This window comes from Lepidothrix coronata, unplaced genomic scaffold, assembly GCF_001604755.1.
Source record: "Lepidothrix coronata isolate B3197 unplaced genomic scaffold, Lepidothrix_coronata-1.0 Scaffold21, whole genome shotgun sequence".
Classification (NCBI taxonomy): domain Eukaryota; kingdom Metazoa; phylum Chordata; class Aves; order Passeriformes; family Pipridae; genus Lepidothrix; species Lepidothrix coronata.
In genome coordinates, this window is record NW_016690201.1 from 7,160,655 (window position 1) to 7,184,212 (window position 23,558).

The 23,558-nt window shown below is 38.5% G+C and overlaps 1 protein-coding gene across 2 annotated transcripts in view; it reads right to left on the reverse strand.

Annotated features, from left to right (window-relative positions):
* Positions 1-961: 961 nt before the first annotated feature.
* Positions 962-23,558, reverse strand: part of CXADR (coxsackie virus and adenovirus receptor) — a 34,349-nt gene continuing 11,752 nt past the window's right edge. The window contains exons 2-8 of one of the 2 annotated variants that reach the window (XM_017808009.1): positions 18,601-18,770; positions 17,737-17,941; positions 17,229-17,384; positions 15,151-15,273; positions 14,743-14,881; positions 14,210-14,396; positions 962-1,545 (exon numbers count right to left, since the gene is read on the reverse strand). In XM_017808009.1, coding sequence (XP_017663498.1) covers positions 1,504-1,545; positions 14,210-14,396; positions 14,743-14,881; positions 15,151-15,273; positions 17,229-17,384; positions 17,737-17,941; positions 18,601-18,770 — 1,022 coding nt within the window. In that variant the 3' untranslated portion in view covers positions 962-1,503. Of the gene's footprint in view, positions 1,546-10,009; positions 14,397-14,742; positions 14,882-15,150; positions 15,274-17,228; positions 17,385-17,736; positions 17,942-18,600; positions 18,771-23,558 lie in introns of those variants that run through there. The other variant, XM_017808008.1, reaches the window with a different exon arrangement.

Here is a 23,558-nt window from a genome sequence, read left to right on the forward strand (position 1 = left end):
AGCACGGAGTCAAAGGAGAGAGTGAGGAATGCAGTGTTTTGGCATAAAAACGAGCACTTCTTAAAGGCAAAGTATCTTTTCTGTAATTATAACACTGAACTTAAGTTAGATTTACAATGATTTTTTTTTTAATTGGCTACTTAAACCTGTGATATTTAGAAACCCTCCATGCTTTCATTTTTCTCATGAAGATATTCCTGTTTTCTCAGATGGTTTTACTTGACTTTTCATATGCAGTGACAAAACTACTTAATGGAACTTTCGCTCGGAAGCATCTGAGTTTGAGTTTATACTAGAATTAGCTGTGCTCCTCTCAAAAACAGAAGCAAAAATAATTTAATAAGTAACATATTTTTCAGCATTATAACCATCAGTTTCACCACGGATTATATGGTTGCTTTCAGACCACAGCACAGCACAAACCTTAATACTGGATTAAGGTTTAAATTAGTATCTACATATTTACAATGGTAAAAAATCATCACGTGCATATACACCCAGTATTTCTCAAGTGCACAGAAAGATGTAGCTGAGCAAAGACAGGTTCGAGTTTGCGTATGGTCACTGCTACTGCCTGAATGCTGGGGTGCCCTTCCGTGTGCTCAGATTTATGAGGCCTGTGACAGGTAATGAGTTACCAAAAATGCCCTAAGTACCAGCAGGGTACCAGGCTCCAAAAATTAATTTATTAAGTTCCATCCACTAGGTCAGTTTACAGTGGTCTCATCCTACCTAACAGTGGTTAGGCAGATTAATATTTTCATTATGAAATCAATACCCAAAGTCTCCACGTCGCAGGAGGCAACGAGGACCCCGTAACCAGCCTGGTTTAAAGAGCACCTTCCTCTTCCCTCTCGTTTCCTGCATGGTAAGTTGTGGACCAGGAGGAATAAGGAAGTGTACAGACGTGAATTACCACAACACCTGCATTAACAGATCATACTGAAGCACGTGTGAACTGTAACATTCAAGTGTATTTTATTGAGTGTTATAAAATATATACAATCTTGAAACACAGTGCATTTCACACAGAGGTTGTAAGACCTTGTTGGTATCACTACAGCACTGAACAAAGAATACACTTCCTATCAAATGAGCAGACCAGAGAGCTAGGAAAAAACAAAACGACTCTATTTCAGATTACAACCTCTTTCAACGCGCTGCTGCTTAAGGCTATATATGTGCTACCTGAGTTGATTTTGTTAACTTCACAGTTTTTTGCATCTCCAGGAAAGGGGGGGGGGAGCAGAGAGGATTGATGGTGCACACTTTTCAAAACACAAAAGTAGCAAGAAAAACGTTGGTAATCGCTCTGTAAACTTTGCATCAAAAATATGAAAAAGAAAAAATGTGGTACTTACAAAACTGAATAGAGCCGACTTAACAATCTTGAATCTAAAGTGAGATCAAGTAAAAAAAAAAACCCTGCACTTCATTTCACAATGTACTTCAGTTTCACCATACTGGAAAGTCATGCAAAAACTGATGCCTGTTTCTTCATGTTTATACCACTGTTATGTCACCAATCTTGTGTGCGATGTCATACTACAAAAAGAAAGAATATCATTAATCTATATTAACAAGATGCTAGATACTGTCATATACAGTAATTAAATGCACTATTCAGATCATCACCCAACTTGTGGCCATTCAGATTAGAGTTTAAACCAGTGTCTCACAGCAAAGTGGTGCAGTGGTGCAGCAAACTGACACTCCATTTATTAGTGCACTGTAAATGAATGTAACTTTAACTTGATAGCAAAATTTCAGTATCTTCACATAGGTTATTTAACAACCCTCGTGGATTTCCCAGTGCAGACCTACTACAGTGCATTTCTGAAGTACCTGTCAACATCTGCTAAGGTGTCTCTTTCCTCAACTGCATAACAATAACCTGAATTATCAAAGAACCACACATTTTTGTTTTTTACTGTTACAAACACTGTTTTCTTTAAGAATCCAGTGACTCATCCCAATCTGCATACTGGCTTGTTTTACCATTTCCTTAGAAGTCAGTTTTAGTTCCCTGACTATTTTTATTGACATTTCTGAGGATACCTTTTTGTTGCACAAAGACAATAAACAATTCTTTGTTCTAGCTACAGTTCTTTATCAGCTCTGTGAACTCTTTGACTTCTTATTCTAAGACTGATATTGTAAGAAAAGTGGTAACTCAGCATTTCTGCCACCACTCCAAGCCACAAAATGCCGTTTCTACGTGCTGTCTGTGCTCAGTTGCTGCTGAGAGTCATCATTATTAATTTTGGAAACATAATATTCCACCAGAAGACAACTCTTCCTAATTAATAATCCACAAATGTATATGGATGCATTGCATTTACTGGTAACATCTCATTTTCTTACTCCCCCATTTCAGCTTATTACAGGCCTTTGTATAATTACACAAGTCCTCACAGATTTTTAAAACATGCCTCAATGCCACAATAGTTTCTCCATAAGGCCAGTAATTAAAACAAGTGACTCAGGCTACCTCTCTGCAACATCTCACTTTCTTCCTTGCGAACTGTCACGCTGCAATTAGAATTACACATCAAATAAAATCTTCCAGTTGCACACGACAGTAAAATGAACTGAGCCCCCTCCCAAAGCCTTGCTTGGAAGCGTAACTGGAATCCAGTACCAAGGACTGCTTGGCATGAAACCAGGACCTTTGGCTTCTTTCAATTTAAGGCTATTACCTGGCATGTGAACCTGTTTCACAACTTCATTCTGGCTATTTCTTATGCAATTATTCTTTTAAGGAATACTAAGAGGTGTATTAATTGGCACTGGACGCTGAGGCGAGAAGTGTCCTTTCTGTCTGTGTTCCTGTCTTTGCATCATGGATAACACAACACTCCTACTGCCCAAACAGAGAATGAGTTAATAATTAGAAAACATATGCTTTCTAAATAAATATTAGGCTGCTCCCCACACAGTTCATCCTGTCTCATTTTACTGGAAAACCCCGAAGAAACAGCGCTCTTACACACCAAAACGTTTGTAAATCCAGCTTTTCTCAGGGATAAGGCAGGCTTGCAAGCAGGGGTTCATGTAATGATGTGTCTCCATCAAGCACATCCTCTTTGCTCCCCTTCATGAATGAGTTAAGGGATAATTAACACACCTTGCTTACGGAGAAAATTCTGCTACGTGGCACACAGATGAGAGGGGATGGGGGGAGAGCTTTTGATAGTCCAGTTGTTTGGAAAAGCAAATGCTTTTTAAAATCTGATACTTAAATGAGCTAGGAAGGCAAAATGGAACAAATACAGCATAATCTGTCCTCCTTTGCCTGTGCTGCCCTGATACTTTCAGTCTTGATTTTCTTTTCCTTTCCTTCTCATCTAAGTACATCTCTAGCAATGAAAAAAAAAAAAAAAAGAAAGATGCAGTCTGGCAAGTGAACTCTAGCATGCAGCTAGAGGCTATTCATGCAGCTGTGATAAAGAATAAATAAATAATAATAAAAAAAATTAAAATCCACCCCCCAGTGTTGTAACTTATAAACAAGATGTGGTAAGTCCTTTGGATCATGAAAGGAAAACTATAAGTTAATAAGAAACTACTGTCTGCCCAGGTACTTGCAATCATAACCCCATTATGTTTAAGCTGGAAAACCAGGGGCCAGTTTAAAACACACTCTATGTAATGTAGTGTAAAGTGCCTAATGCCCAAAGCAGAGGCAAGTGAGTGAAAATGGTTAGGAACAAAAAATATGATAGAAAAGGGCAGTAGAAGGAACAACCCCCCACAAAAGCATGATCCATAGCATCATACCACACTCAGAAAAAAGGGAAAACCTGTCTAAAACTCCATCCTGCTTCAGCAGTGAAATCCATCCCGCAATCAGAAACAAAAAGGCAGCATGTGACAGAAAGAGGAAGGTCAGGCACCAATTTAAGTTGGAAGTTGTAGGTAGAGGAAAGTTGTACAGAACACCAAGCACAGAGCAATTTGTTGCTGACAAGGCCAATGATGCCAGGAAGGAGCTTTCCATCTCTCTGTGTGTATCTCAGCCTGGCAGAGTAAGCAAGCACACATGGTTAGACAACTCCAATATCAGCAACGATAAAGGAAAATAACACACTGTATTCTGTATTTCCATTATCCTACTCTGAGAATGCCTTCCAAGTCACCTGCAGTGAGCAGCAGGGAAAGGGTGGTGAGGGAGCATGAAGTGGCCCAGCAGAGTGATTAGGACATCAGCCCACGTGAACACTTGGTCCTACACACTACTGAGTGGGAGCAGAGAGAAGCCGCTTCACTCCGAGGTGATGCCAAGCAGGCATCCAAGCTAGGATCTCTGACCAAACCTCTGGAGGGAAAGCACTGGCAATGGGCTTTGGGAGATCTTTCACCCTCAGAAAGCTGCATAATGAGATCTGCCTTACTATTATTTTTACTACAACTTGAAATACCCAAGGAGTGCTGTAAGTACTGGAAGAGTGACTGTTGCCTGGGCAGAATTAAAAACAGCAAGCAGCGGGGGACAGAGGCAACCACAGATGGCCTGAACAAGATAACTGTCTTTAAANCAACCACAGATGGCCTGAACAAGATAACTGTCTTTACATCTATTTCAGAATTTTCTAAGACTATGAAAGAGGTGAAAATAAGCACTAAGATGGGCATCTGAGGAAGACTGAAAAGATTTGCCAAGGATAACTTTAAAAAAAATGACAGTGCAATGGGAAACTCTAGTTTCACAACAGAACTACTTCCACTCTAACAGCTACGGAAGACAATTAGCAACGAGAAAATCTTAACATCAATAAAAATCACACAGCTAAATCCTGACAGAGCCAGGTCATCAACCCTAATCCTCCACTTCGTTAATCGGACTCCTCTGCCTTGGGATTCTTTTGTTGTTGTTTTAATTGCTGGCGAGTGAGCTTCTGCTAGCCATGTCAAGCACTAAGGATATCCTCAGCTTCCTTGCACATTCAGCAATTTCCCCCCATTGTACAAACCATAAAGCCAGCAGCAAATTAAATAGTTAATACAGGTGGCACAGAGCTGAGACGTTGTCAGAATAAAATTCACGTGTGTAACGTAACGACCCAGTTCTCACTGTCATGCTGGATACCCCACTCGGAGGGCTGATTAAAATCCCAGCTTGCTCAGGTAACACCAGGGGCAGGGAAATTATGCTGATTTCTAACAGGCAACAGAAAGCACTGCTGAGCATAAAGGCTCTTCTAACCCTCCTTCCAGCCCTTTCATCTAGGAATAAAGGATTTTAGTGGGTTGCCTGAGATTCCTGCCTGCCCACCCAGTTCAGATATGCATATATCATATTTAAAATAATACGCCTAAAATACTTCAAGTAGCAACACAACCCTGATTTTAAAGACATATAATTTATGTTTAGAACTTCGATGCCTTTCAAGTATGCAAGCCTGGCATGATCAGAGTTGTAGGTTATCTGTACAAGAATCACAGTTTTCATTGTCTTGCTCCTAAAAGAACAGGCACAATTATGATCTGGGGATTTCTTTTTCCCGTAAATGAGTGGCAAATGAAGAAACATTGTTGGGGACCTCAACTTCAGTCTGAGGAACACTGATATTTTAATGACTAACTCTAAGCTCTCGTCCATACTAGTCAATCAGGCATTGGCTACATCTTTTTTTTTTTTTTTTCGTAAAAAAAAGGATATAGAAGTACTTCCATCAGAGTAACAGTGTGTATAGATATAGTGTTTCTCACCACAACTGTTAAAACCTATCAAAAACTACATTCATACCTCAGCTGTACATTTCTGCAGTTTACAGCTTTTTATTAGAGTTTATTAAAAAAAAAAAAGTCTCTACAGATGCAGATTACAAGAATCATTTTCTCACCTAAATTTATTTCCTGAGTAAGCAACAAGAAAATAACCATCTGGCACCCAAGAAGGTTTCTTAGCTTTCTGTTGGGAAACATATTCTTAGCAAGTCACTGCAAAGCACAGTACAGTCAGTTGTGTTTGGGCACAGAAGACATGGAGAGAGGTTGCCAAGGCATCAGCCATGGGGGACGTTCCTAATTCCCAAACACAACATTTATTACTTGGTTTCAATATAAAGCACTCATATTTCACCATAATTTTTTTTTCCAAGTGGGCCAAAGACAGTATAGGAGACTACAGCACTTTACGGTTTTTTTTAAAGTTCTGTTTTAAACACAGATGGCATACAAAGTCATTAAACAGGTTACCTAAAGAGGTCACCCAAACCACAACTCAAGTCTGAAGAGAAAGAAAAAGAATATTGCAATGCTTAAGCAACTTCATATTGAATTACAAAATACAAGGACAAAACCAGGGCAAGACCGAACAGTTCATTTCAAGCCGTGTCCTTTTAGTAAGTTTGAATTTTTCTCACGTACCAACAAGGAACAGGAAAGAATACATGAAAATAAAATAATTGCAAGCTTTATTTTTTATCTTACAGCTGAGATGAACTGTTTCTGGTCTTGACAGTTACAGGATTGGAAGTGACATGGAAGGGCATTTTATTCATCTGGATAAGGAGTGCAGTGCTACCAGCCACAACATAAGCTTTTTGACATGTTCCACAAACCACCAGCTGTGCCTCAGAGTCGGCACTTTCTTTAGCAGTCACAAGCAGCTCAGCAGTTTTATGTATGTATTACCACGTTTGCCTTTGTTCCTGGTCTAAGGGTATCGGTTTCCCTCCCACCTGAACTATTCTACTGGTAAACAGAAATCTAAAGCAATAATTTTATCTTGGTCTCCTACAGCTAAGTAAGGCACAGCACAAGTGTTCTGACTTGAGCTAAGTTTCTTAGAAACACCACCCACTCAGCTGCCTGTCGAGTCATCAGCGAGTGGCTGCTGCTGAGAGCTCTAATCAGAGACCTTAAACCCCGAGAACAAACACTCGCTGCAACTTCAACTTCCGTGAAATCCAACTAATCCCCACTGCTGTTCCGTGGGTAAAATATTACCAACTGACATGAAGCAGGGGGATTCAGAGTCCTGTATGGGATAATACACTTACAAATCCCAGAGCAGGCCAAGTCACAAGCTATAAAAAGGTGCCACTTCACTTGTACAGCAGTAACTGGCCACAAGACACAACGGCTCGAGTTTCTTTCCCATCCATGCAGGAACGTAAGTTGAAAAATGGACATAAGTGGAAGCTATTATACCAATGGTACTAAAAATTTTTTTAATGTACTTTAAATGGTACTATAAGTTACTTTTATAGCTCTTTACCATGTGATTTAGTATTCCTTGATACCAAATTCTGAGCAAGCTGCTACCTAACCTGAGTGACAGGAGATGTTTGTGCCCTGAGCACCAAGTCTGGAGTGTTCAGGAGTCTGCAGTTCCTTCTGTTTCTTTATACAGTACTGTTGGTAATAATATAACCAAATGCATCATATGCAGAAATTACGCATGGTAGGAAGAGTACAAGGCTCTGCAATTTAAGTAATGAAGGCATGCTGGCTATATGAGCAACTCTAAATGCAAAAAAGTTTTGCAAACTCTGAAAACCCCTAAATCAGATGTTGCTAGAAACCAGAGTAAAGGAAAGGCTCCAACAAGTTGGAAAGTTCGTGTGTGCTTCCAGAATCCACATCCCTGGCACAAAACTCCCCAGACTCACTGCTTTTCTCTCCCCATTTTGCAATTAGGAAAAATACTTCAGGAAAGAGAACACAATACCCTTCAGGTACAGCACTCAACTTTCGTCCTGCCTGCAGCTCCCAGAGCCACAGCATCCAGCCCTGAGAAGTGGGACAACTATCAATGCATCACACAGCTTTCTGCGCTTCCCAGCGGACAACGCTGCCTCTGGAGGCTTTTTCCCCCCAAGAAAAAATTAGATAAGCAAAGATAAAATGATGTGCTTTCAGATGTTAATGTCTCTTCTAATACTGCCACTTTTTTAAACTGTTACATAATCCAGTTGTGTAACCAACACACTCAACTTCTCCGTAAGGCTGCTCCCCTCCCGCCATCCATCAACCCTGGCATCAGAGAGGGCTCCTGTGTGAGTTGCACAACTTCCTTGGTTTCCCAGATAACATGGTACAATTGTCCTCCATCTGTTTCTTGTGCTAATCCACTAAAAATGAGGACCCAGACAGCACCTGCTGCCACTTCATGCTACTGAATCTCTATATTCTAAGCAACCTGACCAGTAAGTACTTCAACAGCTGAAAGCTGAAGTCTTCAAAATGCCAACTTACAAGGGTGACAGTAACACTGACTTAATATGAAAATCAAAAGATCCTTAAAGGATCCCTGTTTTCAGAAGCTTGACTTTGAATGGAAGTCAGAAGCAGGGACGGCACAACCCTCTAGGCCAGTTTTCTGCCAGAGTGGTTATTTTAAAAAATTAAAGGTTCATACTCTTGCCCTGATAAGCTGAGCCTGCACCATTCTGCAAAAAGCCTAAAGCAAATTAAAAGAGCAACAGAATTATCGTAACTCAAGTGCACACTTTTTTTTTTTATATTAAGATGCATGTTGTGAGCAGTCACCTACAGTCCTACACAAGTGAAAGGTAGTTTTAAAATAATCTGAGATTTGGAAAGGTAGGCAACATTTATAGCTTCTTTTCATCCTACTCTTGCCTTTGCTTCTTAATCAGCTGTTTGTCTTACAAACTCTTTTGTTTTATGAATTTTACAGACAGAAAACAAGGCTAAAATGCTGTCATGAACTGCTTTCTAAAACAGCCTTTCAGCATCATCACAGGGCTTGCAAGAAATGAAGTTTCTCCATCCAACAAGTAAATTTTTGAGACAGTAAGCTCAAAGGACACAGCCAAAGATGTTCAGAGAAATAACCAACCCAGCAGATAGACTTTAAGAAACTTTATCCAAGGCACTGTTTAATATATATACAAGGATCACGAAGGTTCTGTAGAACTACCACGTGATGAGTGCCCTCTGTTCTTTCAGGACACTCAGGAAAGCTTGACATGGTTTGTTGGAATTCCACAGAGAAGCTGGAGGTACTCAGCTTCTGGTTCACGGTCACCTATTCTCAAAAAAAATACCTGGAGCAGCTGAGGCATGCAAGAGCCATCTGTGACAAAACTGCCACCTTAAGCTCAAGACTTCCACCCTAAGTCTTGACATTGATGGTAAAAAGTGTAGGAAAAGTTTCTTAGAACTCTACAAAAAGAGACAAATCCGAGCCTTCATTTTATTACGGTTTCCCTTTGTATTTAAGCATGATTCTTAATCTGAAATAGAAAAAACTCCTACAGGTTTTCCCACCAGTACTTCAGATGCTTGTGCACACATGCATCAGGGGTTTTATTTACACAGAAAGAAGGGACTGGAACATCTGGCATGGCACAGGTACACATTAACATATGAAGATATGCATGCATTATAACACAAACATGCCTACACTAGGAGCAAATGTAAGCTAATTATACCTCCAATGATATGAGAATTACACATGTCATTAATGCAAACAGAGCTCATGCTGGACTTTGCTTCCTAAAACTAATTATGTGCCCAAGACAAGACTGGAGAAATCACATTAATCTCAGGTAAAATGACAAGGAAAATAATCAGTTGGTTTGCAAAGCCAAGGGGTGTAGAGTATGCCAAGTCAACTTCCTTTGAATTGAAAAAGGTGCACATTAACTGGCAACATAAAACCGAGCACTTTATCAACATGCTTTGAGTGCTGCAAACCTGCTTTTTTGAACTTTAAAAGAAAAAAATAATCAGTTTCAGGATTTTTTTGTTCTACTGAAAATAAAGAGGGATGAAATGGAATCTAAAGTTCCTTTCAAGCCTTATGTTTTCAGAATGACTATTGATATCTACACTTAGATATCAGTAAGTGCATGTTTTAAAATATCTAAAGTTTTAGTTGTCTTAGGAATTAATGCAGGAGTGGAAAGCAATAAATAAAATGATTAATGCCAGCAGGGTATACACAGCCATATTTATTAGTTCACTTCCAATTACATAAAAGAGAAAGCTGAAGCCATACACAAGTGCTGCTTTAAAATAAAAGACAGACTACTGTTTTCTCCAACAGTTTTATTTCAAAAAGTACACAAGTCTGTCATGGAACTACAGCGTTTTAAAATTTTGAATTTTGTTTTTTTTTTTTTTTTACAAATTCACTCACAATACTCATATTTTAAAATACCATTCCCCCAAAAGTGTGAATATAAAACCTCATACTGAAATTCATATCAAAGTCCATGCTTTGTGCATGAGAAGTGTAATGTAACATCGTAACATTTGGGATTCCAGGAAGTTTTATTGCTCTGATTTCAACTGAGCTGTGCCTCATTGCTAGAGGACCAGTAACCAAAGGGTCCCATAAAGCACCTATCAAGTGTATAAAACATGGTTTAAGTGACACAAATAGCTTAATGTCTTTAGACTGGAACAGAGACCTAAAGTGATCCAGAATATACACTGCTCAGAACAAAACTAAAAGCTTGTCATGGAAACCAGTAGTATACAATATTCAGCATTACAGAAAAAACTTGCAATTAAGAAGTCTTACTTGCACTATTAAGCAGGAAGCATACATCTAATATGAATGCAACTATCCAGAGTTGATAAAGACGTATGCAATGTACATTTCTCTCAAAAGTCATGTTTTACCCCTCCAACAAGGCATTTCTGTGCACTATACAGTTTTGGAAGAAGTATTCGTTTTTCAGGGAAGGAAGTTTCACACAATTATCTTTAAATACCCACTGCAGGAAGTTTATGAAGATGCTTGAACTGTATGGACAAGTGTTACGGAACCTCTACAGTATTACAAGTCTAACACTTTATTCACACCATGCTAAAATTGAGGGGTTTCTTCCTATATATAGTAGTCCTCAACAGGCAAGTTTACAGTCATGACATTAACTAGAGGTTTCTTGAGCTCACTTAAGAGTATTTACAAAACAGTACCACACCCTCCCTACCCCGTCCCCCTTTTTTCTTTTTTAATCAAATGAGACATTAAAAATGCCACCTCCTAACTGGTATATCAGCTGCCATTACTTCCTAAAAGTGTTCTGTTAGCAGAGCTATCTGTAAGATTGGACACCTCACGTGTTTAACCAGTTCATCTCCTACACAGCTAGAAATCATTGTTAGACCACAGTAGCTGCTTTTGAGAATCATAATCCAGTGTAAGTGAACAATCTAGTGACAAAAGAAATAATTTATAATTTATAATACCAGTATTATGTTCTCATAGTAGTGTTCTATCCATCCAAAAAGGCATGATGATAGCAACTTGAGGCCAAGTTTACCCCAAGTCAGGGGTTCTTTATTTCAGATAAGGACTATGTCAGATTCTATTTCTCCTCTTTTTCCATGCAATTACATAAATAGACAGACACTGTCAAGGCTGCTAAGCCTAACAGCCAGGCTCTGAGGGCACATCACGCTGTCCTTCTGTCCATTTATTATTTTCCACAAGCTGACAGAGCATCAAGCATGTGTAAACTCTGCTCTGCTTGCTTTACTGAGATAGGTTTCTGGTTCTGAGTGTCCTAGGGCTTAACTGACTGTAAGTGCAGGGTCTCAGGCCAAACCAAAAGAACAAAACAAAACCAAACCAAACCAAAAGAAACCAAACAAAACCCACCAAAAAACACATATGACCACAGATGGCTAAGAACCAAATTTAGTAGGTTTGCTGCCTGGTTGCTTAGGTTTATAGCTATCTCTCAGTCTGTGATTCAGCTTAGTTTTGTACTCAACTTGTATTTATAATAACTATACCCTTTTAATTAAGGAAGGCCTTAGTTTCAAGGTAAACAATCAGTGTACGATTAACATCATGAAAGTCTCTTCTGTCACAATAATTGGATGCAAGAAGATGTCTACCCATCTATTGTTCTTCAGAAGCTATGTTTGGCACATTTACTAAACCTATTATTTACCACACATATAAAAATCAATCATCCATCTCATTAGTACAACAACTGAACAGTTTTCAGGAATATAAACAAATCATAATTAGCAATTGAAGGAGTGACATTTTGAAATACAGAAGAATACAGAGAGAGACACTGAAGTCACATCCAAAAATAGGCATGAAGAGGTATAAATAGTACATAAGAATCAAGAAATCAGATCACAGTGTCATGTTTTAAGAACTGTACCATCATCTAAGCACCTGTTCAAACAGTATGTTTAGGCACCAGAAATTTCATAAAAACTGAAGTTACAATCAGGCAAAGTTTATTGACAAGGCACACATGAAAGATAAAAAATCTGATCTCTAACAGTATCAGCTTACAATCTAAAAAAGTCCCAAATGTGTAAAACTAGGTCTAGAATACTTAATAGCCATTCAAGTTTCTAAATTCGGTATGAAGGGTATGTTAGCATTATAAAATGGTTTGGGTTGGAAGATGACCTTGTACCAACCACCCTGCCACGGGCAGGGAAATTTCTTTACATTAATAGTGCCAGCCAAGGATTGTGCATCTAATTACAGATAGGACAAACGTTTAGTAGTAAGCCAAAGAATTCATCACAGAACTATAAGCAGCTACAAAAAAGCAGACACTAAACCTAGAAGTTTGGGAAAATGTTTTCTCTCACACTGTTGCTACACACAAACAATCCTAACATCTTTCAACAGGCTATTCAGATATTTCCTTCATCAACATCAGTGCCACATACTATATGCTTTTAGAGTTTTCCAAAATACGTTGCAGTTCAACAACTATAGCTAGAATAAATAAGCTGAAGGGACTCTACCCCACCTGCCCTCCACACAAGATGAAGAAGGTAGAAAACAGGAAGGAAGATAAAATCTTCCAAAGAATAAAGCTGCACTAAGTTTTAAATCCAGCTTTCACAGGTATGTAATATCAGTTACCAGAAGCTATCAGAAGTCCTAAATACATGTGAAAGTAAGAGAAAGAATTGTTCTGTTTCTCCTGTATTGCTTTAATTTTGCAAAATTGGGAAGAAGTGTTTTTAATTTTGAAACATGAGATCTGCATGAACAATTCTGGATAACTATTTGCTCTCAGCTGCACAAAACTCTTGCTCTTAAAAAGTCTGAACATTGGTTCAGAATATTTAGGGCTGTTGAAGAGACAAGGAGAAATGAGCTTTAAACTCCTTGCAAATTCACACAGGAAGACATTAGCATCTTGAGTAAAGGCTGACTACTGCTTACATGTATATGGGAAAAGTTGTTTCCACAGTGATGTTAGAGGACAGATATCCAATACCAGTTACTTAACAGCTTAATAGCTCTCATTAAATCTCCATGGAGCTTCTAGGTAATTGGTTTGGAAAAAAAATAAGAGCACTGCCTTAGTATCCTAACAGGTGTTGGAAAATGCAAGGTACAATTACCTTAAAGACCTGCATAAAGATCCATAATTCATTCTTACTGTGACAGTAAACGCTGATTTATAGATCTTACAGCTTAGGTACCATCCCCAACAACCTGAGAGGACCTCTTGCATCAGATAATGTAAGTATTAAGTCAACCTGACTAGAACTAGTTATTACAGAAAAATTCATGTTTCAAAGAGCTTGCAAGGTCTCCTGTCACACTTCCACTCACTGACATTTTAAATTCAGAGTAGATTAATTAAACTAATTGAATCAATTAAATAACTGGCTGCCCCTGAAATAAGAGCTCAAGTGCTCCAAACAAACATTACCAGATCAAAGAACCACATAAATATGAACAGAATTCAAAGTCATCCTCAGTATTTCAGCCCCATGCGACTACATCAGAGTTCAATATCAAGTTCAAATATGTCTGTTATTCCATAATTGAGGATAAAGTTACAGGAACTCTGAGAAACTAAATATGAAATGCTTTGTTAATTCTCCTTTGTCTCACTGTTACACATTCAGGACTGCACATTAGCTGACAGTGTCAGTGTCTCTTCAGTAACCTACCACAGGTCCAAATACCTTCAGTGTCCAATATTTACTTAGGAACTTCAACGCTTTTTGCAAATAGTTCAACTGTCATATACTAATAAGTTTAAAATTAAATCTGAGAATTGGTGGCTTCTCAAACTAACTTGTTCATTTGCTTCAAGGACAATTTCATGCCAGTGTTTAAATGAGGGATGGAACACAGTAGTTTTCTCTAATACTTACAATGAACACTTTAAAAAACAGCTTTTAAATTAATAATATTTTATACTATCGACCCATCTTTGCTTTGTGCTGGAATCATCACAGGAACAGCTCCCATTCTACTTAAATTAGGTGCAGCTACCTTTGAAGGTGCAAAGGTTGGGTTTTGACCAGGAGCACGTTCAAAGTCTTCACTTGGGACTTGGCTATATGGAGTTTTGGTATATCCTTCCATATTTGAGGGAGACATTGAACCCAGAGAAGAACGATTGCTGCCGATGTAGCTGCGAGCTGTTGAACTGCGGCTTTTTGGAGGCGGAACATCTTCTCTGAAATACACAAAAAAAAGAGTTGCAGAACAAGAGTTCAGTCACCATTACTATGTGGGAGCTTACAAAACACGTATTCAGTTTGTTTCTTTCTATTCTGATGCAGTAGCCAAAAAAATCTTTACGTCTTCCTTTAAAGTAGCAAAAAATTCAAGTATTTATTGCCTTTAAAATGTTTACTGAAATTAGACATGACTACAAAAAGTCCTCTGACAAACAGTTAGCATGTTAATAAGCTTTCCAGATTAAGACAAATCTCAACTGTTAAGTATCTTACTTGCAGAAATACACATTTAAAAGTTAATCTTCCAATAATACTGCTCAGAAACCAGAGACATGTTGTTACCTGATATCGTGATGTACTTCTTTCTCATATTTCTTCTCTCTGTGCTTCTTACAGCAACAGAAGACGAGAAATGTCAGTACAGAAAGACCCAGCAGAGTTCCTATAATAGCTCCAGCAATTATACCAGCTGTATTTACGGCTAGAATAGATAAATAACAATACTGTTTGTTAAGTGTCAAAGTTATAAGACCAACTTTCTTTTAACATTAAACCCAGTATGTCTCACATGATCCATGTTAATAGCACACCACTGAATCAGAGAGATGCTCAACACACTCATTTAAAACAATAATAAGACTTGAACTGGCACCCACCAGTTACAGAGTGTTGGATTTGAGTTTAGAGAAAAAAGACTATTCAGTTTTCATACGCAGAACACTATGTGACCATTACACAGCAAACACTTACGAGGGGTGACATTCAGCTGAACAGAACATTCATCCGTGCCAACTCTGTTTGAGGCTACACAGTTGTATAAACCAGAATATTCTTGAGAGGCGTTTTTCAGAAGAAGTTCCCCTGTATCTTTATCTACAAACAACAAAAGGTAGAGGTTTATCGTTTTGCAAAGTTTAATTCCATACACAGAATGATTAATCCAGCACATACATGAAATCTTAACTTAAAAATGCCATATTAAAGAGATAGAGATAGAAACAAAAGCCTATCATGCTGTAAACCACTATTATTTGTAAAAGTCCGTTAGAAATTTATTCCACGGGATTTGACTTAATATTAAGCCTACTGACTAATTGCTCTGTCAATGGATAGGAACAGATGCTACTCTCAGTGCTCTACAGCCTTGCATTACGTTATCTGACATGACTAGAACTAGCTGTGACAGAAAAATTCATGTTTTAAAGAGCTTGCAAGGTCTCCTGTCGCATTTTCACTCGCTGAGATTTTAAGTGTGGATTCGTGTTACCTTCAGATGCTATGGCCAATTCTCTCATCTTAACACAGAATTCTATAATACAAAAGATGAACTGCACCCCAAAGCCACCACCCTCCCTCTTCTAAATCGATTCTACACAACCAGCTCAGGTGTCTTTAGAACTCATGCGCAGCGTGAGGTGGATCTAACCCTAACGTGTGCTCCAATGGGTGACCAACTAAGTCCAGCTTAAGCAGATTCCTTAAGAAACAGTGAAAATAAAGAGGTTTACCCCAGGCTTTCAAAGCCATTGACAGCTACCTTTGTGAGATCCTACCAGGTGAACTTCAACCGGCTTTCATGCTTTAAGAGCCAACAGATCTGCCATGAGCACTGTAAAAGACTCCATCACAAGAACAAAGCACCAGGCAAATACTTTGCACTACCTGCTGAACCAGTTGTCTGGATTCTTCAGGACATGCTCAGTGTCCCCACACCTACATTCACAAGCCCAAAACTAACATTATTTTATTGAGTTACATGCCACCTTTGCACAGTTCCTCATTCATTCTTGTCTAGCACTGATATTGTCATTGATTTTTTTGTTACCATGAGACGAATTTGGGATGTGGGAAAAAAAGGGGCATAACAACAGTTGCCTGAAGTCTTGACTGGTGCAGAGAAGGATATTAATGATCAACCATTCACTATCAAAACAAAAAATAAGAGATATCAAATAGCACTAGCAGGACACCAAAATGAAGAACAGTTACAGGTTCTTCCTTTGTAGCTGATTTCTGGGGATCTGTGTTCTAAGATATTACAGATTCTAACAGACTGTAGAAGCTTACAAAAAACTGGAGAAGTTCACAGAAGTCAGTTTTTGCTTGTTTTAAATAAAACTGAAGCCACATCTCAATTCCCTGAGGCATAAACTACAGGAGCATAGGAGACCCCCACGAGGAAGAACCAAACAACTTTTTGTTCTCTCTCCTCTAGAAATCCACTTTGTCTACTCTTCGATACATGATGTCACTTTGTCCTTTACATCCTGTGCCACCTAAGTTAAAATATGTCTATTTGCAAGCAGACTCTTAAACTTCTACATCTGCAAGAAAATCCTACCATCTCAAAGTTCAAGGTTTCCATAACTACAAAGGAGATCAAAAAGAAATGGTACTAAGCAGTACTCTGTCAAAAAAATATTCTAGAATAACTTTCAGAAAACTCACAAGTTAACTTCTACAATGAAGTTGTCACAATAAAAATATGATATCAGCACTGTAATAATTTGGAATCCATCAGTCAAAATTCAGAGTATCTTAACTCCATCCTTACAACACGGGTACAGGTGAGCATAATACAGCAGCCTAATGGTAAGAATCTCCACTTAAAGCTTGAAACGTTTCCCAGTATGAATTAAAAAAAACAAAATAAACTTCCAACTTGTTTCACAGTCAGTTTTGTTACCCAGTGAGAGGGCAGAAGTGACATTTATCTTGACTACACTATATTAATACTAATTATGAGATGTTCACAAGTCAAACTAAGCCAAAAATACTAACACATTCTTTTTAAATATTTCAGAGTAATAAATCAAGTTTGACAGTACTCAGCATGGAAGTGGCAGGAAGTTCATTTGTGCCAGATACTCTCCTCCAGTCGTAAGACAAAAGTGGGGATCCTTCTTGTGATGCACATTTCAAGGTAACGTCTTTTCCAATCTCCTGTGATCCTTCAATGGAACATTTAGTTCTTGCTGGCTTTACTAATAAACAAAATATCATTGAATTAGTAACAGTCACAATCAAAATGCTTGGTACCTGTGTGCTAAAGATAAAGCTTGTGACACAAACCATTTTTATGTATGGAAAGATTTTCTATGAAATATGAACCAAGCACAGAATTTTTCAAAGTGCTCATTATTCTGAATATTATTCCCTTCTTCTCCCAGAACAGAATTATGTCCACCCTTCCCAAAGCCTCAATAACAAGTGCATCATCATCACAGATTCAATATGACTTTACTCAGCAGAAGTTTTCATTTTAGACATCGAAGATAGAACGGAATAAGCACATACAAAATGTCACTGAAAACTCAAGAAAATAAATTATCTTACCAAGTACAGTCAACTGTATTTTTCTGCTTTGAACTCCAGGAGCTTTCTTCACTTTGCACTGGTACGTGCCAGTGTCTTCTGCCTTTAAATTCTGGATATCCAATGAAGCATCACCATTTTTGGGATCATTCTGAGTAAATGCCATCCTCCCAGTCTGAGCACCATAATAATGATTATAAATCCTGTCGACAGCATACATAATTATCTATTAAAAAAAAAAATATGGTTCAGAAATCCACTTGGCATGCAAACATTTAAAATAATTTGGTCTCTTCAGTTTCTTGACAGGTTCTTTCCATAGTTTTAATCCCAGAAGTATGACATATCCAAATACCTCCATCTTCAAAATATCACCACACATCTGCCCAAGTATCAATATGTCAGTATTGACTTCTAACTGAAAAAAAAACAAAACCCTGTTTAGAACTGCTCTAATTTCATTCTGTAAAACCTATCTACTAAAAGGAATCTATCATATTATTGTTAAGGCTTCCAATTAAAGGAAAACATTAATAACTAAAAGAGTTAATATATTTAAAATTAAATCCTCATAAACCCGTTATTAATCAGGGAGATAATGCAGGTACAAAAGCAGAGTTTGCTTTCTGGAACTGAGGTGTACTTAATTTGAGAGTTCTTCATTAGAAGGCAAGCTTATAGTGAAAAAATTTCTAGACATTTCATACTTAATCTGCTATTCCAAAATTTCCACTATATTTCATTTGACTGGTGCTTCAAAGTAATTTAAGATCACAAGCATCCCAACCTGAAAAGGTAGAAGCTTAAAAAGTCAGTAACAAAACTTGCACGTTGACCTACTCAAACAACTGAAATAACACTGTCCAAAAGAAAGTCTCTACTTACTATTTTTTCCTTCTTTTGATTATCTGCTGGTATCAATACCCACTCAATATCTAGTGGGCCTTCATCTTCCTCCGAGAGTTCAAAAGTACATGGCAACGTTACTCTCTCTCCTTGTGCTTTTTCAAACATTGATTGGTCAACTGAAGTTATAGTTAAGCTTCTTGTTAGACCTACAAAAATATATTTTTTTATGTTTTAGAAACAAGTCACATGCAGCTCTCACCATAAACGTTCTGTTATATATGAGTATATATTCAAATCCATCATATACTGTTCCTGTACAGAAATCCTGCCATTAGCCAGACTTGTCACTGTTGGAGAGAACCCGTGCAGATCCTGTTTACCAAACACAATGCAGAGTCATGTGCTGCTTATTTGGGATCACATCCAACAGGCATCTTTCAAGTCACACTTATTTTTTGTACAAATCAAGTCCCATACAAAGCTAAACTGAACATTTTCAGCAGCAGGTTTACAAGTTTTTAGATAATCACCTTACCACTACTCCCTCAGTGTAAAATGAAAGTTTGGAACAGCCATGAAGTCTGCCAGGATAGACAGAATTTTTGTGAAGTCCTGGCTTAGATCAAGTGAATTTACTCTATCCTGAGTTATAAGGGCTCCTTTACCTACAGAGAGCAGACAAATGAATCCTTTCCAAAAATCTCAATGAGTTTTTTACATTTGTTTGTCCTTTCTGCTTGTCTTACTCCTCTAAAAGGGCTGTGTAATCCTTATCTGCATGCCTCTAGGCAAAACATGTTTCCAAACAACAAATTTCCCTCAATTCTGCCTCGAAAAAGAATCCATATAGTGACACAGAGCTACTCAAAAGGCCTGAAGCAACATTCCCCTCTTTCACAACAAACTCCTATCAAGTGTAGGACTTGCACATCACAGTCAGGAAGTGAAAAGTGGAAAGCCTGCAAAAAAAGACCTTCACAATTGTTAATTACAAACATACAGTTACCAATCAGGTAGGATTATTTTGTTTCCTACCATTCATGGTATTACTTTGCATGACATTACCTTAAAGTAGGGTAATATCACACACACACACTAAAACCCCCTACAAAACAAAACACAAAAATCCCCCACCAACTCGAGGTAGGAAAGACATTTAGGTGTGATGTCTCTTACCAACTGATGTACACCTTTTCAAAGATAGCTCTAACAAGGTTTGTAGCACTCCTCTTTTGACCACAGTAAAGAGATCTGAGCAACTAATTCTCTGTACTAGCTGAATTAATACTGTTTCCTAAATGATAATGATGTCTGTGAATACATGCCACGAATGTTATCCCCACTTAAAGGATCTTTTCAGACTTCCAAGTGTAAAACTAGCCACTCTAAACCTCTTAAAAAGGTCATTTTACAGTGAATACATTACAGTGTAATCCTTAAGTTTGATCAGCTTTGCATAAACAAAGACAATACTACTAGCCATCATCTCTATAAATGGAATAGATTCACGTTTCCATAAAGCACAGTAGCAAATAATGCCAATTCATCATCTGTTTTTCAGCAACTTCCATATTCTTCTGTTCCCTTTTCCTCCACGGCCTCATTAGGGAACTGTAATACAATATTCTCAAGTTCATCTCCAAATTGCATTTCTGCTTTTTCAATTTTACTATATTGAAGAAACGAGATGGGATGTCAAGTACAGTTTAGGGACATGATGATGAAATACATTATGTTTTTACTTCCTTAAAAGCCTCAAATCTGTAACCCAGGAAATTAAAAGCTTTCTGAAGTAAATCAGAGCTCCTGCTCTGTGAGAGCACCTCCACTTTCCCATCTGAAGTTCCATAACAAAAGATCATAGCACACACATCTCCTTCCTGCTCCCCACAAGGGAACCTGCTGAGGATTTCACAAACTGTTCAGTTATTCAGGTAAGAGCAACACAATGACATTCGCCTCTTCACAGTGGGTTGGGAATAACGGAATTCATACTCTGGAGATGCTATGACACATCCCTACTACCAAAAAGTATAAAACCTCTGATTTTTAGTTGCTAACCTGCTGAAACACAACACAGCCAAAACAAACCGGACAGATGAGTATTCATATGTTGATTTTTTTGACTACTTTTCTAAACAAATTGGACTCCTACAATCAATGTTTTATTTCTCTCCCTCTTCCACCATCACTTGTTCATCTCTTTGACAATTTCAAACAAATACAAAAGCAGAAATAACAATCCTGTGCAACCAGAAGTCCCCACAGTTATTCATTGGTTCTGACATAGCTAAGAAGCATTAAATTCTTCAACTATCTCTTGCCTATTCATTGCCAGACAACTCCATGTGAGTATAATTTCAAAGTGGATGCTACACAAACTGTTTCTTGTTCAGGTGGCACAACACTGAGAAAGGGACGCTGAGAACAGGGAAGAAAAATTACGTTAAACGCTGGAAGTACTAAATTTCAGAGACACACTCCTAGGAAACTAGACTGCTTATCACACGGCAACTTGCTTAAAGTCCTTTAAAAGCCAGAAATAGCAAACATTTCCACCTCAGTTTCTACTATGGCACTCATTTCTCTGATCCGAAACATACAAATCAACATAGTAACCATGTGACAAATAAAAGCAGAACCCAACAGCCTGAAGTGCCTCGCCCAACATTTATACAACATACAAGATTTCTACAAAACATTTTAAAAATGTTTGAATTTTTGAATCTTTTGAAGTCCGAGTAGTATTTTCATACACATTCACTGCATGCAAACATGTCAGTGAAAGCTAAAGCACACAAACCTCGGGATAGCACTCAAAAACCATTCCTGCACGTGAAGCTTGCAGCACACATTAGCTGTTATGAGAGGTACTCACACATTAGTCTGAGCCTTCTAATTCTCAGAGATTTTTCATAAATCTAAATTCCTTTCTTACTGCACATCTCCCAACACCTCATTTTTAATATACTAATGCTCCACAGTCTCTTTCTTACAGTAAGGACTCAAGCATATAAAGCTTTTTTACACTATTTCTTTTGGTCAACACTGGCATGCAGAAGCAGCAAGCATCTCAATTAAGGGACTGTGCCAAAGCTAGCTGGGTTTGAACTGAGCATTAGCAACACAAGGCAGTGGCAGGTAATACTAGTTGGAGATTCCCTTCTGCAGAGAAGACACACACATCTGCTGCCAGATATGCTGGTGAAGGAGGTTTGGCCAGATTCGACATGTCAGATATTGTCAAGGGTCCTCCAACCCTTATTATCATCACCACTATTGCCTTCCCCCTCCCCCTTTTTCCTTTTTGTTCTTTTTCCCCCTATTACCTGCTCACACAGGCACCCATCATGCTATTAACAAAGGAGCAAATCAAGAGTGATTAGAAAACTCCAGGGGCAAAGAAGGACATGGGACCACAAGTGACATTTGCTCTCCTTGCTCCTTTCATGTGAGAAGTAAAAGGCTTGTAGAGCCACATCCTTCAAGTTAAGGACTTGCTGCAGGATTGGCACTGCAAGCAGGGGTTTAATTTTTATGGCCACAAGTGCCCCTGAGAAACGAGGGCTGCCAAGTTGAGATGGGATCCACTTGACGACGGAGATTAAGAACAACCTCATCAAATTTGGTGACAAGCCTGGTAAATGAGAGATCCACCAAGGAACAGTAATTGAAGCTTGCAGTTAAGGGAGGGAATAGAGATTGAGACATGTTAAGTACATGGGTCAGGTTGCTGGGAGGAAGAAAGACCCGGGTGATGAGGATAAAGTATGTTGAAAGAGGAACCACCTAAAGCACCTGTACACAGAACTATGACACCAGAGTAAATAAGACATCTGGGACAGCTTGCATGACTGGAGCTTTGTCACAGAGGTGTACAAGCTTTTCTACAAAGCCAGGAAGAAAAGCATAGCAAGTGAACTGCCCTCTACCCGAAAGAGCAGCTGGAACACAAAAAGTTGTTCTACAGGATGGACAACAGGCTGGCTAAGAGCTTGTGTGTCAGGATTAAAGGAGAGAACCATATCGACAACATCACACTCTTAGTTACAAATCACCTGATTGGGGAAAAAAGGTGATGAAGTGTATTTCAGCAATTCCATGAAGTCTCTAAAAACCACAGAGACTGGTTATTGTGGGACACTAATCTCCCTGACATCTACTGGAAGGGCAACACAGCAGGATACAAACAATCCAGGAGACTTCATTTTGGAGGAAAAAAAGAGTGCTAAATGAGTCAATCCCCATTTGATACTTTCTTGAAATTGCTTTCAAGGAAAAAAAGGAAGAACTTGCTGGGGATGGGATCAATAGAAATCTTGACTGTAGTGACCACAAAATAGTGAAGTTTAAAATCCTGAGAGGAGAGAGGAAGGCAAATCCAGCACCAACCCTGCACTTCAGAAGGGCAGGCCAACTCGTTCAGTAACTGGAATTCTGTGGGATCCACTTCTGAAAAGCAGAAGAGCTCAAAAAAGCTGGGAGGTATTTAAGGACAACTGCTTCTAACCACAAGAGAAGTACATCCCAGCACTCAGGGAAACAATCAATCAGATCAATCAGCAGCTTGGACTAAGGAGGAAGAAGCATGATTACTAAGGGACAAATACACAAATATTGCCCAGGCATGCAGCGCCCCTGCCAGGGAAGTCAAAACACAACCAAAACTGAAAGCAGCATCAGACTTCAGTGCCACATGAAAACCTTCTACTATTACATGAGCAGTGAAGAAAGAAAAAGAAAAATAGGACAGGTGATGACTGACACAGAGAAGACCAAAGTACTCATTGCTGAGGCTGTTTGGAGCTGGAAATCTGTAATTGCATTAAAGATCCATATGAAGCAAATGCACACAGTGAAAAGACATTTTCTCCAAATTTTCCAAAGCTTCACCTCCTTCCATTTCCACTCATATCAGGGAGATTCGATTTCTTTTCACTTCCCTAGAATGTTCCTCAAAACATGAGTGGATCGACTGTGGCATTCATCCGCCA